Source organism: Tiliqua scincoides, chromosome 1 (genome assembly GCF_035046505.1).
Source record: "Tiliqua scincoides isolate rTilSci1 chromosome 1, rTilSci1.hap2, whole genome shotgun sequence".
NCBI lineage: Eukaryota > Metazoa > Chordata > Lepidosauria > Squamata > Scincidae > Tiliqua > Tiliqua scincoides.
This window is the reverse complement of record NC_089821.1, coordinates 159,732,504-159,751,587: the sequence shown is the minus strand read 5'-3', so window position 1 is coordinate 159,751,587 and position 19,084 is coordinate 159,732,504. Positions and strand designations below refer to the sequence as shown.

The 19,084-nt window shown below is 44.8% G+C and overlaps 1 protein-coding gene across 1 annotated transcript in view; it reads left to right on the top strand.

Annotated features, from left to right (window-relative positions):
* Nucleotides 1-2,874: 2,874 nt before the first annotated feature.
* Nucleotides 2,875-19,084, top strand: part of GREB1 (growth regulating estrogen receptor binding 1) — a 78,568-nt gene continuing 62,358 nt past the window's right edge. Inside the window, exons 1-2 of the mRNA XM_066639924.1 lie at nucleotides 2,875-2,961; nucleotides 10,268-10,424. Of these exons, the coding sequence (XP_066496021.1) occupies nucleotides 10,268-10,424 (157 nt within the window). The 5' untranslated portion in view covers nucleotides 2,875-2,961. The remainder of the gene's footprint in view (nucleotides 2,962-10,267; nucleotides 10,425-19,084) is intronic.

Genomic DNA, 19,084 nt, shown 5'->3' with positions numbered 1-19,084 from the left:
ACTAGTCATGACATGAAGTGAATAATAATAATGGCCAGAAAATAAATGCAGTGACCATTTCTCCACAAGCAGGGGATGAAAGTCAGTGCCCTCCCCTTCTATTGCTCCCCTGCATGTAGTACATACTGCCCCTGCACCTGGAGGTTCAGTGTAGCCATCATGGTTAATAACCACTGATAGACCTATAGTCCACCCTGAATGTTTAGAATCCACTTTTAAGGTCATCTGAGCCAGTTACCAACAACACCCAACCCCTCCCACTTTAACCTCCAACCCCCTCCTCCTATTCAATAAGCTGCAGGAATTTTTTGTGACTTGAAAGACTTTGCATACAAGCAAAACCCATGAGAACACGTTTTCTGCTATGATTATAAACTTTTCATAGTTATTCTAACATCCTTCTCCTATTCCCAGGCCCCATTCCCAACAGAATTTACAATTCACTTAATAACCTCCAATAGTAATTCTTCTTCCAACATAAGAAACATCTGACCAGCAACCCAATATTAGCCCCCCATATGTTCCCCTCTACATGATCCCACTCCCCCACTAGGTTGAGGTCCTGTAATGTCCATAGTGGGCGTAGACCCCACCCCCTTGGGTGCGACCGGCACTGGGGGGGGGCTTACCCTGGTGATGATATGTGGTTGTCAGCGGTGAGAGGATGGGAGACAGACACAGTCGCTTTGCACAATCGATTTACTAGCATCAGACTCTTGACATTCATGGGGCCTGTAACATCACAGGGCCTCCTGATTACGAGTTGTGCCGCTGGTGCCCCCAGGATCACTCCCCGACCCTTCCTGGCCCCCTGAAGTCCCAGGTGGAGCTCTCCAGCAGGTGCCTGATGCCCCAGGAAATGGATTCCAAGGGGGTTGATCAACTGCTGCACTTCGGTCCTGTGTCAGTTCAGATGTCCTGGGGGGGGGCCTAGGCACCTTGGTGTTTTGGCCCCAATCAACTGGCCAGCATTGGGGAGAGTTGGCTGAGCATCCTCAAGCCTGAGGCCTTGCTTCCCAGGGGGTCACCCTGGGGACCCAGGAAGCCCAGGCTGGTCCCAGTCCTGGGGGCTCCCAGTCCTGGTTCCCTCCTTCCTGGGCTGTGAAGACCACTTTCAGATGAGGGACAGGCAGAGTAAGACTGGGGAATGCTGTCCCTCCAGCACTGCTGCTGCTGCCTGGAGAGGAGTGACCTCCCTCTATGCCACCCAGGCTCATTATGAGGCCTGCAGCTGGCTTGGCCAGCCCCACCCTTTCCGGCCACTGGCTGTCTGGGGATCCCAGGAGGCCTTGGGCCCTACTCCCTGGGAGATGCTCTGCCTGGGGGCCCAGTCCTGGCAGTACTTGGAACTTACTCCCAAGGAGGCCCCTACACCTGAGGAGACCCCTACACCTGAGGAGACCCCTGCTTTCGAGGAGACCCCGGCCACTGGGGCTGGGCCAAGGTGACAGGTCCACTTTAAAAGTCATCTAAGCCAGTGAACAACAACACTCAAACTTCCCACCAGTGACACCATTAAGGTTGGTGTCACCCAGTGCCGTAACTCGTGGTGTCACCCCCATTAACTTTATTCATTTATTTTACTATATAACAGTACAGGTCACCCAAAAAATCATTAACCAACCAAAAAAAGTGGCCAACTTGATGGCATTCACACAATTGATCAAAGGTTCTAATACAAGCTCTGATACATGGAAATGAGAGCTGTCTCATACTAACTTCATGCTGAGGTTTTCAAACTGAGTCTTGATGCCCCAGCCTGATGACCTCAATCTGTGGCCTCTTAAATGATGGGGGAAGGTGGAAGGCAGAGACGCAATCCCCAGGAACACACCATTGCGGGAGCAGAGGGGGCTTTGTCCTAATGTGCCTTACCTGCTGCCGCAGTGTGGGGAGCCCACAGAGCCCTCAGCAGGGCTCCCTGTGGCTTGTAAACAGTAAAAATACAGCTTGCAACCCACTTCTGGTTTTGCAATTGCAACCAGGAAGTGGGTCGTGATCATTTTTTTGTTTTTTACAAGTTGTGGGAAGCCTGGAGAGGGCTCTGTAGGGCTCCCCACATCCTTGAAACCCCAGCAGCAGGTAGGGAATATTAGAAAAAGTTCCCTCTGTCTCCACAGTGTCTCAATCCTGGAGATCGCATTGCTGCCATTTTCGCCAGCCCTGCAAAGACTTACCTCGGGCTCAAACTCCAAGGAAGTTTGATAATTCCTACCTTATTGGTTCTGCCCCTGCCCCCCTTAGCTATGCCACTGGCTGGACAAGCAGCACCTTCACTTTGGAGTCACTAGTTTCATGTCTTCTGTTTGTGTGTGAATCCTCCCTTCTGTGTTGTAAGAAGATAATGATTAAACACACACAGGCACACACAAATATTCTTAAACAATCTTCAAAAATAATTCTTTTAAAAATGTGTCTTTTCTTCTAAAGGGGAAGTGGCAGTGGGGAGGGGGGAGTTATTGACATTAATAATACCTTAGACTGACAGACCGGCAAGTACTTGGCTAGGAACAAGGTGACCCAGCACAACACTTCAGTATTAATAAGACATTAGGAAAAAAAAAGTTGTACAATTCATCATCTAGCCCAAGGGGCACACAAATTAGAGAACAGCTTGCCGGGTTATGCTGTAGCCCTTATTTTGTTTCCGTCGGGGCCGCAGAACATAACAGAGATCGCTTTGAATCCTTCCTCTGTTCTGCTGTCACAGAAGAATGTTGGTGTCATGATGACCTGACCAAGTGTTCAGTTGCACAGACTGCGCTGTTTCCAGAGGGTTACTCAGCCAGGCTGACAGCCTCTCTTCTTAATCAAAGGGAGGCAAACTCAGAGTGAAGCCAGAGTTGGCAGCTATTCGCCACCTTTGCAAGTCTGGCAGCACTGTTCGGTTCGCAATGATTCAAAGCACTGGACTGACTTACAGGGTGTAATTTGGGAGCCTACACTCCTCATCTCTGTAAGGTAAAGTATACTTTGTGATGTGGACATATGGATTTAGTTTTTTTCCTCTGTGTCACTGAGGTTTTTCAGATGAGAATCTACCAAAAGACTACACAATCTCATTCAGGTGTGGGCTGAGTTCAGTTTTGCATGGTTTGCATTTTGTTTTGTTTTTTTCTTTCCTAGAGTGTCCCTGCTGTGTTTTGAATCTGCAAAGCAAGAGATGTTGCTCAGGATTTCTTAAGAGTTAAGGCATCAGTCATCTGTGTTCCATGTTGGCATTCTTACTTTGAATTTACCAAGTGCTTGGTGGGATCAAAGTCCCCCCTGTCCAGCATTCTTTGCATTCATCCTAGCAAGCAGCAGACATTAGGTGGTCCCCTGGGAATTGTCCAGTGGTCCATCAGTGGAAAGCAAGTGACTTCTGTCCATCCCAGCTTCGCTGTAAGATCTAGCGTGGCAACTCTCAAATTGATAACAGGATTAGAGTTAATAAATCCAAACTCGCACCTGTGCCTTGTTGTAACAATACAAGAATCAGCATACATTTGGTGCACTGAAAGATCATTTAAAGATGTACTTTTTCCACCAATACAGTACCCATTTATCATTGCTTGCAGAAATATTAGTTGCTTTCTTATTCTGTTTAAAATAACATGAACAAAAAGCAAATGAATTTTAAATGACTGAATGCTAAGGGAAGTTTTAAAAGAATTGAAATACACATGATTGGAAATTATTGCCTCTGTTACAGGCTTCTTATAGAATAATCTTTTTTTTTTTTTTTTTTTTTACATTTAACTCTACTTTTACTCCAAAATTTACTGCATTTTGATGTGTATAAACTCAGGCAATAGGTCACTGAGAGAAGTGCCAACTAGGCAGTATAAAATTTTGCCTGGAGGTTTTATTTCCTTTCCCATTTACCCAAACTGGTGGTATTTTGGAATTTTTTTTTTTTTTTACCTTTAAAGCTTCATTTTCATGAAGGACTTCAAGACTGTAAGTCCTGGATCTTCACATTTTGAGTCTGAGAATATGCCTACATCACAGAATTAAAATAGGTTAGTTGGAATTCTCTTTCCCTTCCCTTCACCTCATTTTCTAGCAAATGGTAGTTTTAACAGGTGCCTCTAGCCCAGAATTCTCAACCATCTCACAAAATTATAGTTCCCAAAACTATTTGAGAACATGACAGCTAAACCAAGTTAAAACAGGCATACCTTTCTTGTATTGACTCTCTCTCTCTCTCTCTCTCTCTCTCTCTCTCTCTGTTTAAGACACTGGCTAGAGAAACGAATACACAAAGTCACATTTGCTGTACATAGGAATCTTTGAGAATGTTAGAATTTTAGTGTGTTACTTGATGCTAAATACATAATCAGTAATACTGGCAGTGCTCGAAATGCTACTATTAATTTGTAAAAATGAAACTCTAATTTCATCATTTTAAATTCCTTTTGGGGGGAGAGAGAAGGAGTGAGATAAAAATAAGCACAGAAGACTAAATGGCACACAAACCAGAGCACTGTGAAGTTTGCTTAAGTCCGGATTAAGTGTCTAGGAGAGCATCCTCAGGAAGTTTTATTTCATTGCAATAGTTGCAGATGGTTCCCTGGGGTTTTTTTTTTGCCAAAAAACCTGCATGCTACAATGACTGTTTTCAGGGTTTCTCAAGTTCTAGCCTACATAGCTAAAGGGAAAGGTGTGAAAGCTAGTTGCAAATGCCACATGGATTTAGAAGCAAAAAAGATAATTGAGCTTGCAATCCTATACACACTTATCAATGGGATTAAATTCTATTGAACTCAATGGGGCTTACTTCTGAATAGTCATGTATAGTCATGAATAGTCTCATGTGCTGTGAGAAAGCTCCACATTTTAACTTTAAAAAATTGAAGGGGGGAAGCAACTGCATTTTGAATACTGCTTTTACCATTAAGCAGATTGATTTTATAAAGCCTGTGGGCAACCCAATCCTATGCCCAGTGGCACCACCAGAGGTCTCCTCGGGGGAAGCCCCAGCCCCACAATAGGGCTTCTCAAGTCTGCGCTGGCTATTTTGTCGGCACAGACTTGAGAGCCTCCATGTTGGGCTTTGCAGCCCAACACAGTGGATAGGATATGGCGGAGCAGGACTCCGCCATTCCCACCCTCCTTTCACCCCAGTTCCTGCCCCCACCTCGCTCACCCCCCCCACTTTGGAACGTCTCCCTAAGGCCCTTATTGTTTCCCGGAGCTCTTAACATGCTCCAGCCAGCATCAGTCTGGCGTTGGGCTCAGTGCTGACTGGCGCTCACTACTTTCTGGGTGTCACAGACGTGCCTTACAGCATGTTTGCAACACTCAGCACCAGTGCTGGGGTAAGATAGGATTGGGCCCTGAGTCTCTATTCCATCATGGGTCACAGCTACGTAAGACTCACTCTGCAAGTCTGATCATTTACAGAGTGCACCCTTGTGTGCAAAGGGCTTTACAGACTTCACTCTCACAACAGCTGTGTGAGGCAGGTCATTCTCATTACTTCCATGTGTACAATTTAAGGACTCCAAGTTGAGAGGGACTTGCTGGATGTCACAGTCAACTTAATGCAGAGGAGACCTTTAAATGTATGTTCCAATTCATGGCAACAAACCTGTCAGGTATAAATTAAAATTGTGGCACCATCCCTCTTCCAAATGAAGTTTACCAGTGCAAGGGATGAGGACCTGGGATGTTGTATGGGCCAGAAAAATAATAACTTTGCCTTGTGGGCAACCCAATCCTAACTAATTTCCCCCATGCCAATGCAGTGGTAGTGGCATGGGCTACACTGCACCCTGTGGGAGAATTTTGGTTGCTGAAGATTTCTTTGGGGTAAGGGGACATTTGTCCTCCTTGCCCTGAGGTAAGCCCCAGCAGTCACAACAGGTCAACATGGACCTGCGCCAGCTCTATAACTATGTTGATCCATGCAGGCTGATTAGACCCAGCCAGTGCACCAGTCCTGCCCAGGCCTACCTCATGGAACTACAATTTCAAGTGTTCTAAGGTTGTGAAGAACCATGATATTTAAACATAAATCTAAACCACTGGGCACAACCCAGTCAGGTCATATCGCATTTAAGTTCATTTGATTTCATTGGGAGAGTTAACGTGGGGTATGAAAGTGCTGAGCATTTTCACAAGTGCTAAAATATTAATCTTGTTAGTGTGGGCTAGGAAGCTTTAAGTACTATGGAAAAAGAGTTGATTCATAATACAGGTGCATGCTATAAAACATAGGTTTTACATTCATCTTTCAAATGACGGAAATGACAAAACCATTTAAATCATCACTTACGAAAACAGTCTCAAGGCTCAACCCAACGGAATTGCAGACCCGTGACTAGAATACCGAGGAGTTTATTCAGGAAGCCAATTTTCACTCCACTCAGTCTTATGTCTGCAGTGATCTATCCTTGTTTTAGTCTGCCGCAAGTCCCGCTTAGTTTTTCCCTGTTGCTTCACAAGCTCTGTTTGTTTAGAACTTATAATTCTTTCAAAGAGAATTTGACAGTGGTCTTTAAAGCCAGAAGCGCAATGTTCTTCCAAAATATGCAGAGTAGTTGAATGGAAGGGAGGCAGGGGTGGGGAGAGAAATGAACTTTGGATGGCAATCTACAGGCTCTGGGATCTGAACTAGGTAAAATACATTGGATGAGAAACAGCCTGCCAGAGGCACAAAAGTCATTTTCTTTCCAAGGCAACACCTGCAGAGTTTATGAGATCCTGTAGGGAAACCCAAGAAATCTGCATTAGAATGCAGCGTTTCCTGGAGGGGAGGAATGGCAGACCACTTCCAGGATACAACTCTAGCGACTAATGTATTTATTGCCATCTCATATATTTGGCTTCAGCCTGCAGCGTTGTTTCAGTCCCAGACTTCTAACCAATTGATTTGGGAGCTGTTCTGTGGGGCTCAAGGGATGACATAAAAAGCAAACACCATGCCTGAGTGTCTGGGAATTGACAGTCCTCGTTTCAAGGCAAAAGTTGTGAGTCGCAATAAGTGGCGCTTCCACTTTGAACTCTTCCGCTGCTAGAAAGCTAATTTCATTTGGACGCTAATCTGGAACCTTGTTGCTATTTTAGTCCCAGACAACGAGGTAGTTATTTCTGACTTCTTTTTTGACTATTATCTGTTGCTGAGGCTTTCCAGGAGATTGGTAAACAGCTTGCCTTTTAAGGGGCATTCTTCATTATTGCTTTTTCCGTATCAGAAACATGAGAAGAAATGTCTCCTTTTTCAGGGACATTTCATGTGTCCAGAGTGTTCCTTCAGTCTGTGAATTTCATCTGGCAACTCTGTGTTTCAGGTTTATATCGGCTACCTCTGCCGTGAAAGATTTCCTTGCTACATTATGTGGAGATTGGGTTTTTCATTGTTACCAGTGTGCACACGCACAGAGAGAGAGAGAGAGAGAGAGAGAGAGAGAGAGAGAGAGAGAGAGAGAGAGAGAGAGAGAGAGAATGTCTTTCTTTCAGAATATGTACTTCAAGTATTTTCTTTGGAGTACAGTCATAGATAGACATTCTGAGGCATTCTAATACCCTCCTATTTGCATTCATAAATTCCATTCATAAATACAGAAACAGTAGCCTAGCTGATCACAGCGGTACTGACATCTAAGCAAACGTGTATAGGATTATAGGGGGAACAGCATTTAAGGGGAATAGCATTGAATATCAGTTTATTAACCCACATTCAGTCCTTCGCAGCTGCCAGATACTGTTCAGGTCCTCCAGAATCTTAGTAGTGCCAAGTGGAAATGTGAGGTAGCGTGGGGTGTCACCAGCATATTGATGGCATCACACTCCAAACCCCCAATGACCTCTGCCAGTTTCATATAGACATTAAATAGCACGGGGGACAAGATGAAACCCTATGGAATTGCTGGGGCCAAGGGCCAAGAACTCAAGCAGCAATCCCTTAGCCTACCTTCTGGTAGGAGCAGAATCACCTTAGCATTGCGCCTCCCAACACCATTCCTGCAAGATGGAACAAAACAATATGATGATCAATGGTACTGAACATCCCTGAGAGGACTGGCAGAACCAATAGAGACCTACTCCTCCACCTAGTTCCCAGTGTAGATAGTCAACCAGGGCAACCAAGGTTGTTTTACAATACAGAGGCCTGAAATCGGAGTGGAAAAAAATCAAGATAACCAGCATTATCCAGAAAAATGTGGAACTCAGTCACACCAACCCACTCGCTTACCTTGCCTAAGAAGGGCAAGTTGTTCACAGACCTATGATGGCCTAGAATAGCCGTGTCAAAGAGGGCTTTTTTGTTGTTATTTCTTGAGAGTGGTCAAACATTAGCCTCCTTGATGGCTGATGGTAAACTGCTCTCCCAGAATGAGGCAATTACCCTCTTTGGCACTGAAATAGACAGCCCCCCTGGTTGCTTTAAGCAACCAAGATGGGCAAGGTTCAACCAGGTCTCCAAGGAATCTGCCCACATCCTCAGGTTGACTATATTGAAATGAATCCATCAAAACAAGGCAAGCAGGTGCCTCGAGAGCACTGTTGAATGTTGTGAAAGTGGAGTCTAGGTTGGAATCTGATTCTGCTTCACTGGAGATTGCAGAGGATCTGCACTGGCCACTCTTCTCTATGTAGTTTTTATTTTTGTAGTAAAAGGAAGAAGAAGAAGGTTTTCTTTTACTGTGCAAAGCTGCACTGTGTGAGCAATCATTTTTTATCTGCTTTTTAAAGGGTAGGCATATTGTTTGTTGCTGATCAGCTCCAGTGTGAACTCTATTACCCCCTTTATTTTCATCACTTGGATTTAAATTGCTCTTCAGGGTCTTCTTTTGAATAATTTCTCAGGATTCTTTCCACCCTGAGTGGCAGTGTTTCCTTTGATTCATCAGTAGTGATACTGTCAGAGTAGCCATTGGCCCCACGTCCTGGAGCCAGCCAGCCAGCTTCTGATCATCTTTTGGAATTTCACAAGCATTTAAAACCTCACCCTGTGCCACCCACTTGTGCTTGAGAGAAACGGAAAGGCATAAATCTGTGCAGGAGATAACACAGAGTTCAACAGCGCAAGAAAATGAGGCCTCAGCATGTCAAATTTCCTGGTGTTATTTTATTACTCAGCAAGCACATTCAGGGTCACCAACATGTATTGCCCTGCTCCCAGTCTCTCAAGTTTGGCTACAAGAGTTGTCACAAATTTGCAGTGGTTTTCAGGCTGGGAGTTTACATGGTTTAATGGAAGCAACCCCCTCATTTACTAAATAAACAAGGAAATAAATAATATGGACAGAAATGGGGGATTTTGACATTGCTGATTAACACCATCTCCCTTCTCATGCTCTCCTCCACACAGTCAGTCTGTGTATAGTGGAAGGGGGTTGTCCCAGCTAAACCCACTCCAACTAGTGTACAGTGACCAGCCTCTCCCTGACCTCTGTGCACTGGACAGAACATATATGTGCACTGGACAGGTCATATGTGTACACAGTCGGTATCTGCACTGCACTGTTCCTTTTCACTCGTATACTGGCCTTGTGCACATACCTGTACTCATGTAGGGCCTACTCATTGGTGTCACTAGGGTTTGTGTCACCTAATCCAGGAGGCAAGTGCCTCACCCCTATGATAAACATCTTCCCTTGCTATGGGCGTGGCAATGCCCCAGGTGGTGGACATGGTGATGTACCATCACCCCACACTTGTTGGTTACTTTTGATAGAATAGAGATATTTCAATATGGTTTGTTTCATTGCATTCAGCATGAAATTATGCATTGACTGATGTATAACATGATGGCATTTGCAACAGCACTGGGCCTACTCTTCTAATCTGCCCTACAAATCCGAAGTCAGGGCAACATGTTGGTGGAGGATAAGGTTAGCTTGAATGAGCTGATTCCCCTCGACCTGTTGACAGAGCATGAAAACAGGGGTTATCTCTGCTGGAGTCTCCTGCTCCTTTGCTTGAAAAAACAACAGACCTTGACAGGCAATCAGTTCCCTCAGTGTATATAATATACAAATTAAAAGGGTTAGGAACCCCTGAAAAAGATAATATGGCAAAAATCTCTTATTGTAACTTCCTCTCATCTCAATGCAGCATCTGTGCAGTGATCTATCCACTTTCCATCCTCCTTGCCCTGTCAAGGACAGTGTCAATCACAGTCTCATGAGAAATGCTTTTTTGGTGTTCTGTTTTGGTGTTTCCTTGGTTTGTGAGCACAAAATTTTTGATTCTTTTCCCTTTCTCTCTCCTCTCTTTCTCTCACTTTATGTGGGCTAAAACAACACCACATCGCAACCACTTTTGTCTCAAGAAGATGGGCAATTCTTATGCTGGGCAGCTCAAGACAACCCGCTTTGAAGAAGTACTGCATAACTCTATTGAGGCCTCTCTCCGGTCAAACAATCTTGTCCCCAGGCCAGTTTTTTCACAGCTGTATTTGGAAGCTGAACAGCAGATTTCGTCCCTAGAAGGTAAGAAATGTTGCTTTGATAATTTCATTCAAAGAGACTCTGAACCTGCTCCTTGTATGTTAGTCAAGGAGTGTGTTAGTCACATCATGCATATTTAATATCACAATACAGTTTTAGATTCACAAGTCTAATTCAGTGCTGGTTTCTGGTTGTCACATTTACTTTAGAAGAAACAGAAGTATGGCCTGGGTCTCACTGAAGTGGCAAACCTGATCATTAAGTAGTGTGAACCCTTCCAACCTGCAGTTTGAAGTGATGCAGCCCAGACACTAGTTTATTGCCTCAGTGAGAATTTTGCCTATATGTGTTGTTTTTCTGCGTTTATGTACTTTTTGAACTTGGGAGAGGGTAATAGGGATTTCAACTCAAGAAGGAGTAATCTCCAACTTGTGTGTATAATTAGATCTGCATCTCAGTTATGTCAATGGGCTTATTCTTGAATAAGTGCACCTAAGATCATAGCCTTACAGTGCTACCCTGTGCATGCTTACTCAGAAGTAAATTACACTGTGTTCAGTGGTACTTGAATGTACCACTTGTATTGTTAGGCTCTGTTGTTAACAGGAGTCCTGTTGAACATCTGTAGTAACTGCAATCTAAAGCTGCACTTTCTTGTAGTTGCCTTATCTTACGAGTATCTTGGAAAAAGATCAATAATTGTAATAGCCTTCCACTCAGTTAGGGCACAAAAAACTGCACTGAAATGAATGGGATTGTATCTAATGTAATAGACTTACATACCAGACTCGAGCTGCTGCTCTATGCTTGTGACTGACAATACTTTCTCAATGTATGTAACCGTGTTTCAGGATCTTGTATTCTCTACCCAGTCGTTTTTCTGCTTGTAAAATTGAAACATTCTCTAATGTAAAGTTGCATCCTAAGAACTTCTTCAATGAGTGGAAGAAGCTCCATTTGCACAAGCGGACGAAGAAGTGATTTTCTCCCACTTCCTCTTCTCTCATGCTGCCCCCCCTCAAAATGTGTGGCTGATAATTACAGGATCTTCAAAAGCAGATATTCAAGTGACATAGGGAGCAGCAGAAAGAGAAACCAGCAAAAATTGCTCCACCCCTCTTTGTGCAAACAGAACGCAACCCTTACAAAGCAATCTTGTCCATATTTACTTGAAAGTAAGCCCTGTTAAGTTCAGTGAAACTTACTCCCCATTAAGCATGCATAACATTGCAGCCTTAGAATTGTAGTGCTGACTATTCAATGTTTGTAGTTAGCCTTGATTTGGGCACTGACTAAGAGCCCAATCCTGTGTTCGGTGGCACAGACCGTGCTGCCGAGCACAGTCGCGAACATGCTGTAAGGCACGTTCGCAGGTCTCATCGCCGGGCTCCTGCCCGTGCTAGCCCGGCTAGTGTGGGGCGGTCGCCCAGCTCCCGCAGCTCGGCAGTCTCCCGGACTGCCAAACTGCAGAATGGTAGGTGGGGGCAGGGGCAGGGGCGGGGAGGAGACGTTCCAGGGAGGGGGGAGACCAGCGGGGGTGGTGAGAGAGTGGGGAGGAGGAGTGATGGGGAGGTGTGACGTGGGGAGGGGGTAGGCAGGAGGTGTGCCTGGGGGAGGGATGGGAGGTGGATCCATGGAGCCCCGGTATGCAGGATCCAAGGCACTCATATAGGACTGTGCACCCTACACGAGCGCCTTTACCTTACTGCCAACCAAGTTCGGCGGTAAAGTGAGTAGCCCCATTGCGGGGCTGTTTACCTTACTTGGGGGAAGGGGACAAACATCCCCTTCTCCTGAGGCACCTCCCGTGGTAGTGCGGGAGGCGCTGGATTCGGTGGCAGCCCTCCTTGGTGCCGCCAAGCCTGGGGGCCCTGGGCAGCTCAGGATTGGGCTGTAAAACATTTTAGACAATACTGTATTTCAACAGAACTTTCTTGCTAATGCTTCAGATTGCATTATTTTGTTAAAAAGCCTGTTCATGAGGTGTGTGTCCATATACGTATACATACATACATACATACATACATACATACATACATATATATATATATATATATATATATATATATATATATAGAGAGAGAGAGAGAGAGAGAGAGAGAGAGAGAGAGAACTTAGTGTTTCATTGTGATTCTTTTATTTTATAGTCAGTCTTTGTTGATTCCCCCCATTTATATTACTTCCTGAGAGGTTAAAGTGTATAAGCCCAATGTTCAGATTCTCCCAGCATAGTCATTAGGTTCTTTCCTGAAGCACCAAGTAAACTTTTACTGCTGAACTTCAGAAACTTCAGTGAATCTGACAGTTTGCAGGCATCATTATCCTCCTGGTGAAACTGTTTCCTCCTACAAATTGATTGTTTCTCTTTATCAGCTTGGGTAGTGCTTCTTTATATCCTTTTGATATGTGCCCATGCAGTGGCGTCACTAGGGTTCGCGTCACCTGGTGCGGGATGCCAGCGTGTCACCCCCCATGCAGTGGGCGGGGCAACACCCCAGGTGGTGGGCGTGGTGATGTATCATCACTCCGCCCCCACTGGTTTTTTGGCTGTACCTTTTGATAGAACAAAGATAGAACACATGCTGCATGAAATTACGCATTGATTGATATATAACATGATGAAATTTTTCCTCCAACTGTGATTTTAGTCACTAGTAGTGTCACACACCCCCCCCCCAGGGTGTTAACTTACTAACACCTTATTGCAGCAGTTCTCAAACTTTTAGCACTGGGACCACTTTTAAGAATGACAATCTGTCCATGACCCACCGGAAGTGATGTCATGGTGGAAGGGACATCATCAGGCAAATTAAAATAAATAAGGATAAATAATTAAAGTAAAACAAATAATTAAATAAGCAGAAGCCAGCCCTGTTCACCAAGTGAATTTCCTCTGTAGCCTGCCTGCAATAACACCCCCCCCCACCAAAACCAGTAACGTTTTCAGCCCTACCCAGTGCCCAGTTCAATTTAAGAGCTTCTATTTAAACCAGATCACTGTCAGGATCCACCTGACTTTGCAAGTCTCAAAAAAGTTCACCTTATCAGCTGAAGCCTCTGTTTTGATCCTTTCTAGTGGGGGGACTGGGGACGGGAGGCTGCCTTCTGGAGCACTTGTTTAGCTCCAGGTGCATAGGATCAGGACCATTTTGGTAATCTTGCACTCTCCTTCACCTGATCTTCCAAGGCATGTTTGCTTACTCACGAGTAAATGCGACCGTGACACTTAGTTTTACTTTCCATAGGGCTCAATACATTCATCTGCTTGGAGGGAGGAACTTCCTTTTCAGTTATGGGGGCTGTATTCATTGGATCAGGATCATTCTAGTGTCGTTGGATTCCTCTCAGCCTGCCCTTTCTGACAGACTAAGGCAAGTTTGCCTACTCACGAGTAAATGCGCAATACGGCTCACTTTCTATAGGGCTCCATGCATTTTTCGTTCTCTGGTTTTTTGGCCATAACTTTTGATAGAAAGGAGGTATTTCACTCTGGTTTTTTGCATTGCCTTCCACTCGAAATTCTGCATCCAACGGTATATAATATGAATGGGTTACTCCTTATAACCACTGCAATTTTAGCATGTCACCCCCCCAGTGCGCGTTGCCTGGTGTGGCCCACACCCCTTGCACCTCCCTAGTGATGCCACTGTGCCCACATCCTTTCAAAGCCATCTGTTGGTGTGGAAGGACTCATTAATGGATCTATGGCAGCCTTGAGTGTTGAAAAATAATTCATTTGCCCTACATATTAAAATCTAATTTTGGAACATTATAACTGTATGCATACGGTAATTTGTTCTTTCTGTTCATTAGTGCTGAATAAAAACATACACATTTGAAAGAAAAGCATAACCTTTGTCTGTCTGCTTCCACTGTTTGTTCCCTGTATGGAATGCCTGAGATTTTGCAGACTTTTCCCCAGCAACAAAGCCTAATGTCACAAAAGTGAATTATGACATCAGATTGGGAAAAACAAAAACAACAACATTGTAGGAACATGGTAATTTTGCCCAATCATCAAGAAACATTTTACAGTTGTGTAGTTCTTTTCAGTCTCAAAGTATTTAACAAATCATTATGGCCCAATCTTTCTTCTCTTGAGGTCCAGTGAACACTAAATGAAGATTTATCTCGTATTTTAAAAAAACCCAACATTTCCCTTATTTTAAATTTTAAATTCCAGTTTGTGAAGGAAAATTGAAGTATATGTTTTATGCATTAACGCATTAAAATCAATGGGATTTTAAAAAGCCTAGCGTTTCATCATGCAAATATAATAAAAAATTTTTAAAAGGTAAAAAGTATGGTCTGCTCTGATGGATAGAAGTGGAGAGGAGTTGCATTGCTCATTATTAGTAATGTCATGGACCTTATCCAGTGAATGGGCATCATAACACTCATGTAACTTTCCACACAGAAAGTTACAGTGGCCTACCTTCCTGGGTAAAAATTGCATTTTCAAATATAGTTGCAGTCTGTGCGAGGAGAGATGTGATTTCCCCAACTGAAGTTCTTCCTTGAGGAAAGATTTTTAGATACTAATCAAGAAAATAAAGAAATAAGATGCTCATTGCTATGAACAGACATCCAGCTAGTATCTTCTACTATGGTTGTTTTTGCACGATAGTCGTAAACAGGAAGTGGGGGAAGAATTACCTGGGGAGAGAGGCACTATCCAGTAGTGTGAAGTTTTGACTGTAGTGGTCACTTCTTTTGTGCTTGTGTGGATGCAGTTAGCCTGTTTGGGTGATCAGAGACAAGCACTGGAATCAGATCATAGGGCTGGTTTGAATGATGCTTTTATTGTCCACTTGGCTTTTTTATTGTCCACATTCCCTCCTCTTGCTCCCTCTATTTCCCCAGTGAGTCTTTCTAATTGTATGGGGGGGGTCATCTGAACCAAGCCTCCCCATGCTACTTACCTACTTTAGGCGTGCTCACCTCTTAGCATGTGGGGCCAGGTGGTTGTTAAAAATATTGTCTGAACCAGCCCACCATCACTTGTCTGGATAATGGGTGTCAGGAGAGCTGCACCGGTTCACTCAGCTTCACCTCCTTTCCTCTCAGGTACAGAATTCCTCTGGGGAGATTTCTTCATAGTGCTGTCCCCAAGTTTCCTTCTTCACTGTGGCCAAGCCTGCGGCGCTTTCTGGGAGAATTTATGTGTCTAACGTGATTTCTCATCACAGCAAAACTTCGGTTACGCATCTTAAAAAGGCAGAGCAACCATTACAGCAGTGGTTCTCAGACTTTGAGGGAGCATTACTCCCTCAGTAAGTTCTTGCAGGGGAGGGGCTAGGGCAGTGACGCGACCCCCAGGATAACATTTCTAAGGGGGGGTGAGGGGGGTGTTTTGCACTTTATACAATGTAGGCTTCAGCAGGCTGCAGGAGGTGTGGGGAGCCCTACGCAGCGCTCCCTGACACTTGGAACCTGCAATCAAAGCGGGTGCAAAGTACACCCTTCAAAATGGAAGTGCTTTGCACCCACTTTGATTGCAGGTTCCAAGCGTTGGCAGCGCTGTGGAGGGCTGCACAGGGCTCCCTGCACCTCCTGCAGCAGCCCTACATTGTAAAAAGTAAGTGCAAAGCACACCCCTCGCCCCCCTTAGTGACGCAATCCTGAGGATCACATTGCTGCCTCCCTCCCCTTCCCCCGCCCCTTAAAGGGCCGGGGAAGTGTTACACAAACTGGTGGGTCACGACCCACCAGTTTGAGAACCACTGCATTACAGGATTCAGAGGCAGGGTGTGATAGGCGATATAGGAAGGGAGCAGTGAGGGGCAATGCAAGACCCACTGCAAGGATCCAGGATCCAAGGAGCCAAGAATATACTGGACATAGTCAAGTTTAAGTTGTAAAAATAAGTGCATTTTAGGAACTTGTACTATGGTTATTGTGTTGTACCTCATAATAATACCAAATTATAAGTGCATATGAAGAATAATCAAATGTGGCCTGAAACCAAAGTGGAAACTACAGCTGCCCTGCTGATACTCCCTAAATAACTCCACTGACTAAAGCCTTGCCAGAAAAGAGGTGAAGACCCGGCTTGCCACCTGTATCACAGCAACTTTGCCATTGCTTGAAATAAATAAAAATCAGGCAGTGCCAGGGAACAGAAACTCTGGGTTAGGAGGTGGCAACCAAAGCAGACCTCGGAATGGAATTGGGGTGAATTGAGGCGTTTTGGGCAGATTTAGTAGCAGACTTGGAACCAGCATAAAAATCTGTGCCTTCATTTAACTTGTAAAGGCTGAAATGTGTAAAGGGGAAAAAAGACTGAGACAGAGTTGGTGTGTGTTTTTTCCTGGTCAGTTGGCAACCTCACTTCACAGGCAGAAGAGGAAATTGTTCTCTTGCTCCTTGCAAATGGCTGCATTTCTGCTTGTGCAGTCTACACCCCGACGGCACCATTAATTGTCTCCTGGGCCTGTCTCATAATCCATCTTCACTCCTTCCTGATGTTGTGGTAACTAATCCCCCCTACCAAGAAGGTCTTAAAAACAGGGCAGTTGACAAAGACACAGTGTGGACTTATAGCCCTTCAGCCCTTCCCTACAATTTCCTCAGCAGTCTGTCTTTTTAATTGATATGATTGTGAGTTGAAAGAACAATAACAAAATGTATTCATGTTTGAAAATGTTTATGTTTGCCATGTTTCTCAACTTTGTCACAGAAGGAATTTAAATTTTCCTTATTTGCTGGAGCTTTTTAGAAAATTCCTTGGGAGCAAAAGGACACATACTTAGTAATCTGCAGATATCTTGCTACATCATTCAGTAAAACAACTGTTTTTAAACATTAATGGTTTAGATTTTTTTTTAGATTGTGCATTGATTTTTTTCTTTGCAGTGGTTTTCTTTTCATTGATTTCTTTGGCCTATTCATAATTTATGGTAACTGCTTTCTATCAAGTTAACTATATACTCTTCCATTAATTTATGTTGAATGTTTGTTTAATTCATGTTTAAGGTATGGCTTATGGTTAATTCAAACTCTGGTTCCACAACAGCTGTAAGTTAATGTCTTCTTTGTTCTCTGCTTTTGACCCTCATTTAAAAAAAAAACAACACAAAATTATCTTGATTGTTCCAGTCATGTAAAATGTGATGCAAATTTTGATTTTGTTAAATCTTGGTTTTGTAATGGTTTGCTTTTAAAGGGTTCTGCATGTGCTTTCAGAGGCCTGACGAGCCCAAATAAGAAGACATGGGAGGCTTCTCAAAAACATACTTGTTACGGATTGTTGGCTGGGGGCACTGGGGTGAGGGGTGGGGGCTCTGATTTGCTTGAGTACAATTTTCCCATTCATCCATTAGCATGAGTACAGGGTGTGTATGGGTAGACAGTACAAAGGCATGAAAGGTTCCTATATACATCCTGTGTCCTCCACTTATCCACTCATGAGTTCTTTGTATGGCACACAGGGGTGTACAGGAGGCCTCCTCACACCAATGCTTTTGCGTGTACTTATGTGCTCATATTTGCTTGAAGCCTGGGGAAACTGGGCTCTGTTGAGCCCTGTGCTCCACTGGATCAGTCCTTTAATTTTTTTCAAAATTGCTTTTGGTGGTGATGGTTAGTGTGTATATTACAATCTTTAGGGTGTGATTACTTTAGCCATAATCTCACAGGACAGAAATGTAGGACCAGTCCACATAACTCTAGGTAGGCAATCAGTGATTATAGATATTTTTAAAAACTCTACTGGAGGTTGAGTTCCCAGAAGCATGTTTCTCACTCAGTGACAATAGCTTCAAGTCTGCGGTTTTCAAACTCGCAGGGAGTTGGAATCCCACAGTAAGTCATTGCGGGGGGGGGGGGAGGCAGCGGCACGATCCCCAGGATTGCGCTGCTCAGGGGGGCTGCAGGGGCTTGGTGCATTTGCCCGAGCCCCCTGCAGCCCCCCGGGGGTGCGGGAAGCCCTGCGCAACCTTCAGCAGGGCTCCCCGGGTCAGGGAAGGTGACAGTGGAGCGATTGCACCCTGCTTCGCTAAACCAGAAGCGGTGCGGGATTGCCCCACTTCCCCTTTTGACCGGGCTGCACGGACTGGGGTGCACCCTCCAGTCCCTGCAGCAGCTGTCCCTGGCTGCGGGGAGCCGGGCGTGAGCGCCTGCAGGGCTCCCCAGTTCACGGAAAGTGAGAGTGGGGCAATGGCGCACTGCTTCCAGTTTAGCAAAGCGGGGCGCGATCGCTCCACTGTCACCTTCCCTGACCTGGGGAGCCCTGCTGAAGGTCACGTAGGGCTCCCCGCACCCCCAGGGGGCCGTAGGGGGCTTGGGCAAGTGCACCAAGCCCCTGCAGCCCCCCTGAGCGGTGTGATCCTGGGGATTGCGCCACTGCCTCCTCCCTGCCTCCTGGCTGCCCCTGCCCCTTAAGGGGAAAGGGACCAGGACCCGACGCCCCAGTTTGAATACCACTGGATTCAAGTGATTGCCTGCATGTGGAAATAAATGTCCCTATTCAAACATCATAATCTCACATGCTTTACATAATCTCACATGGTTTGAGGCAGATGGTCCACATATTCAGGTGTGAGTTGAATTATGTTATTGAGTGATGAGGTAACTACACAAACTGTATATGCTCCCTTCCTTTCCCTGATTGGCTTCAGGTTTGTGGTTTAGCAGCTCATGGGGTAAAATAGAGAACAATCCACATTCCTATGTGTACTGTTTGACAACTGTAACAGGAAAAG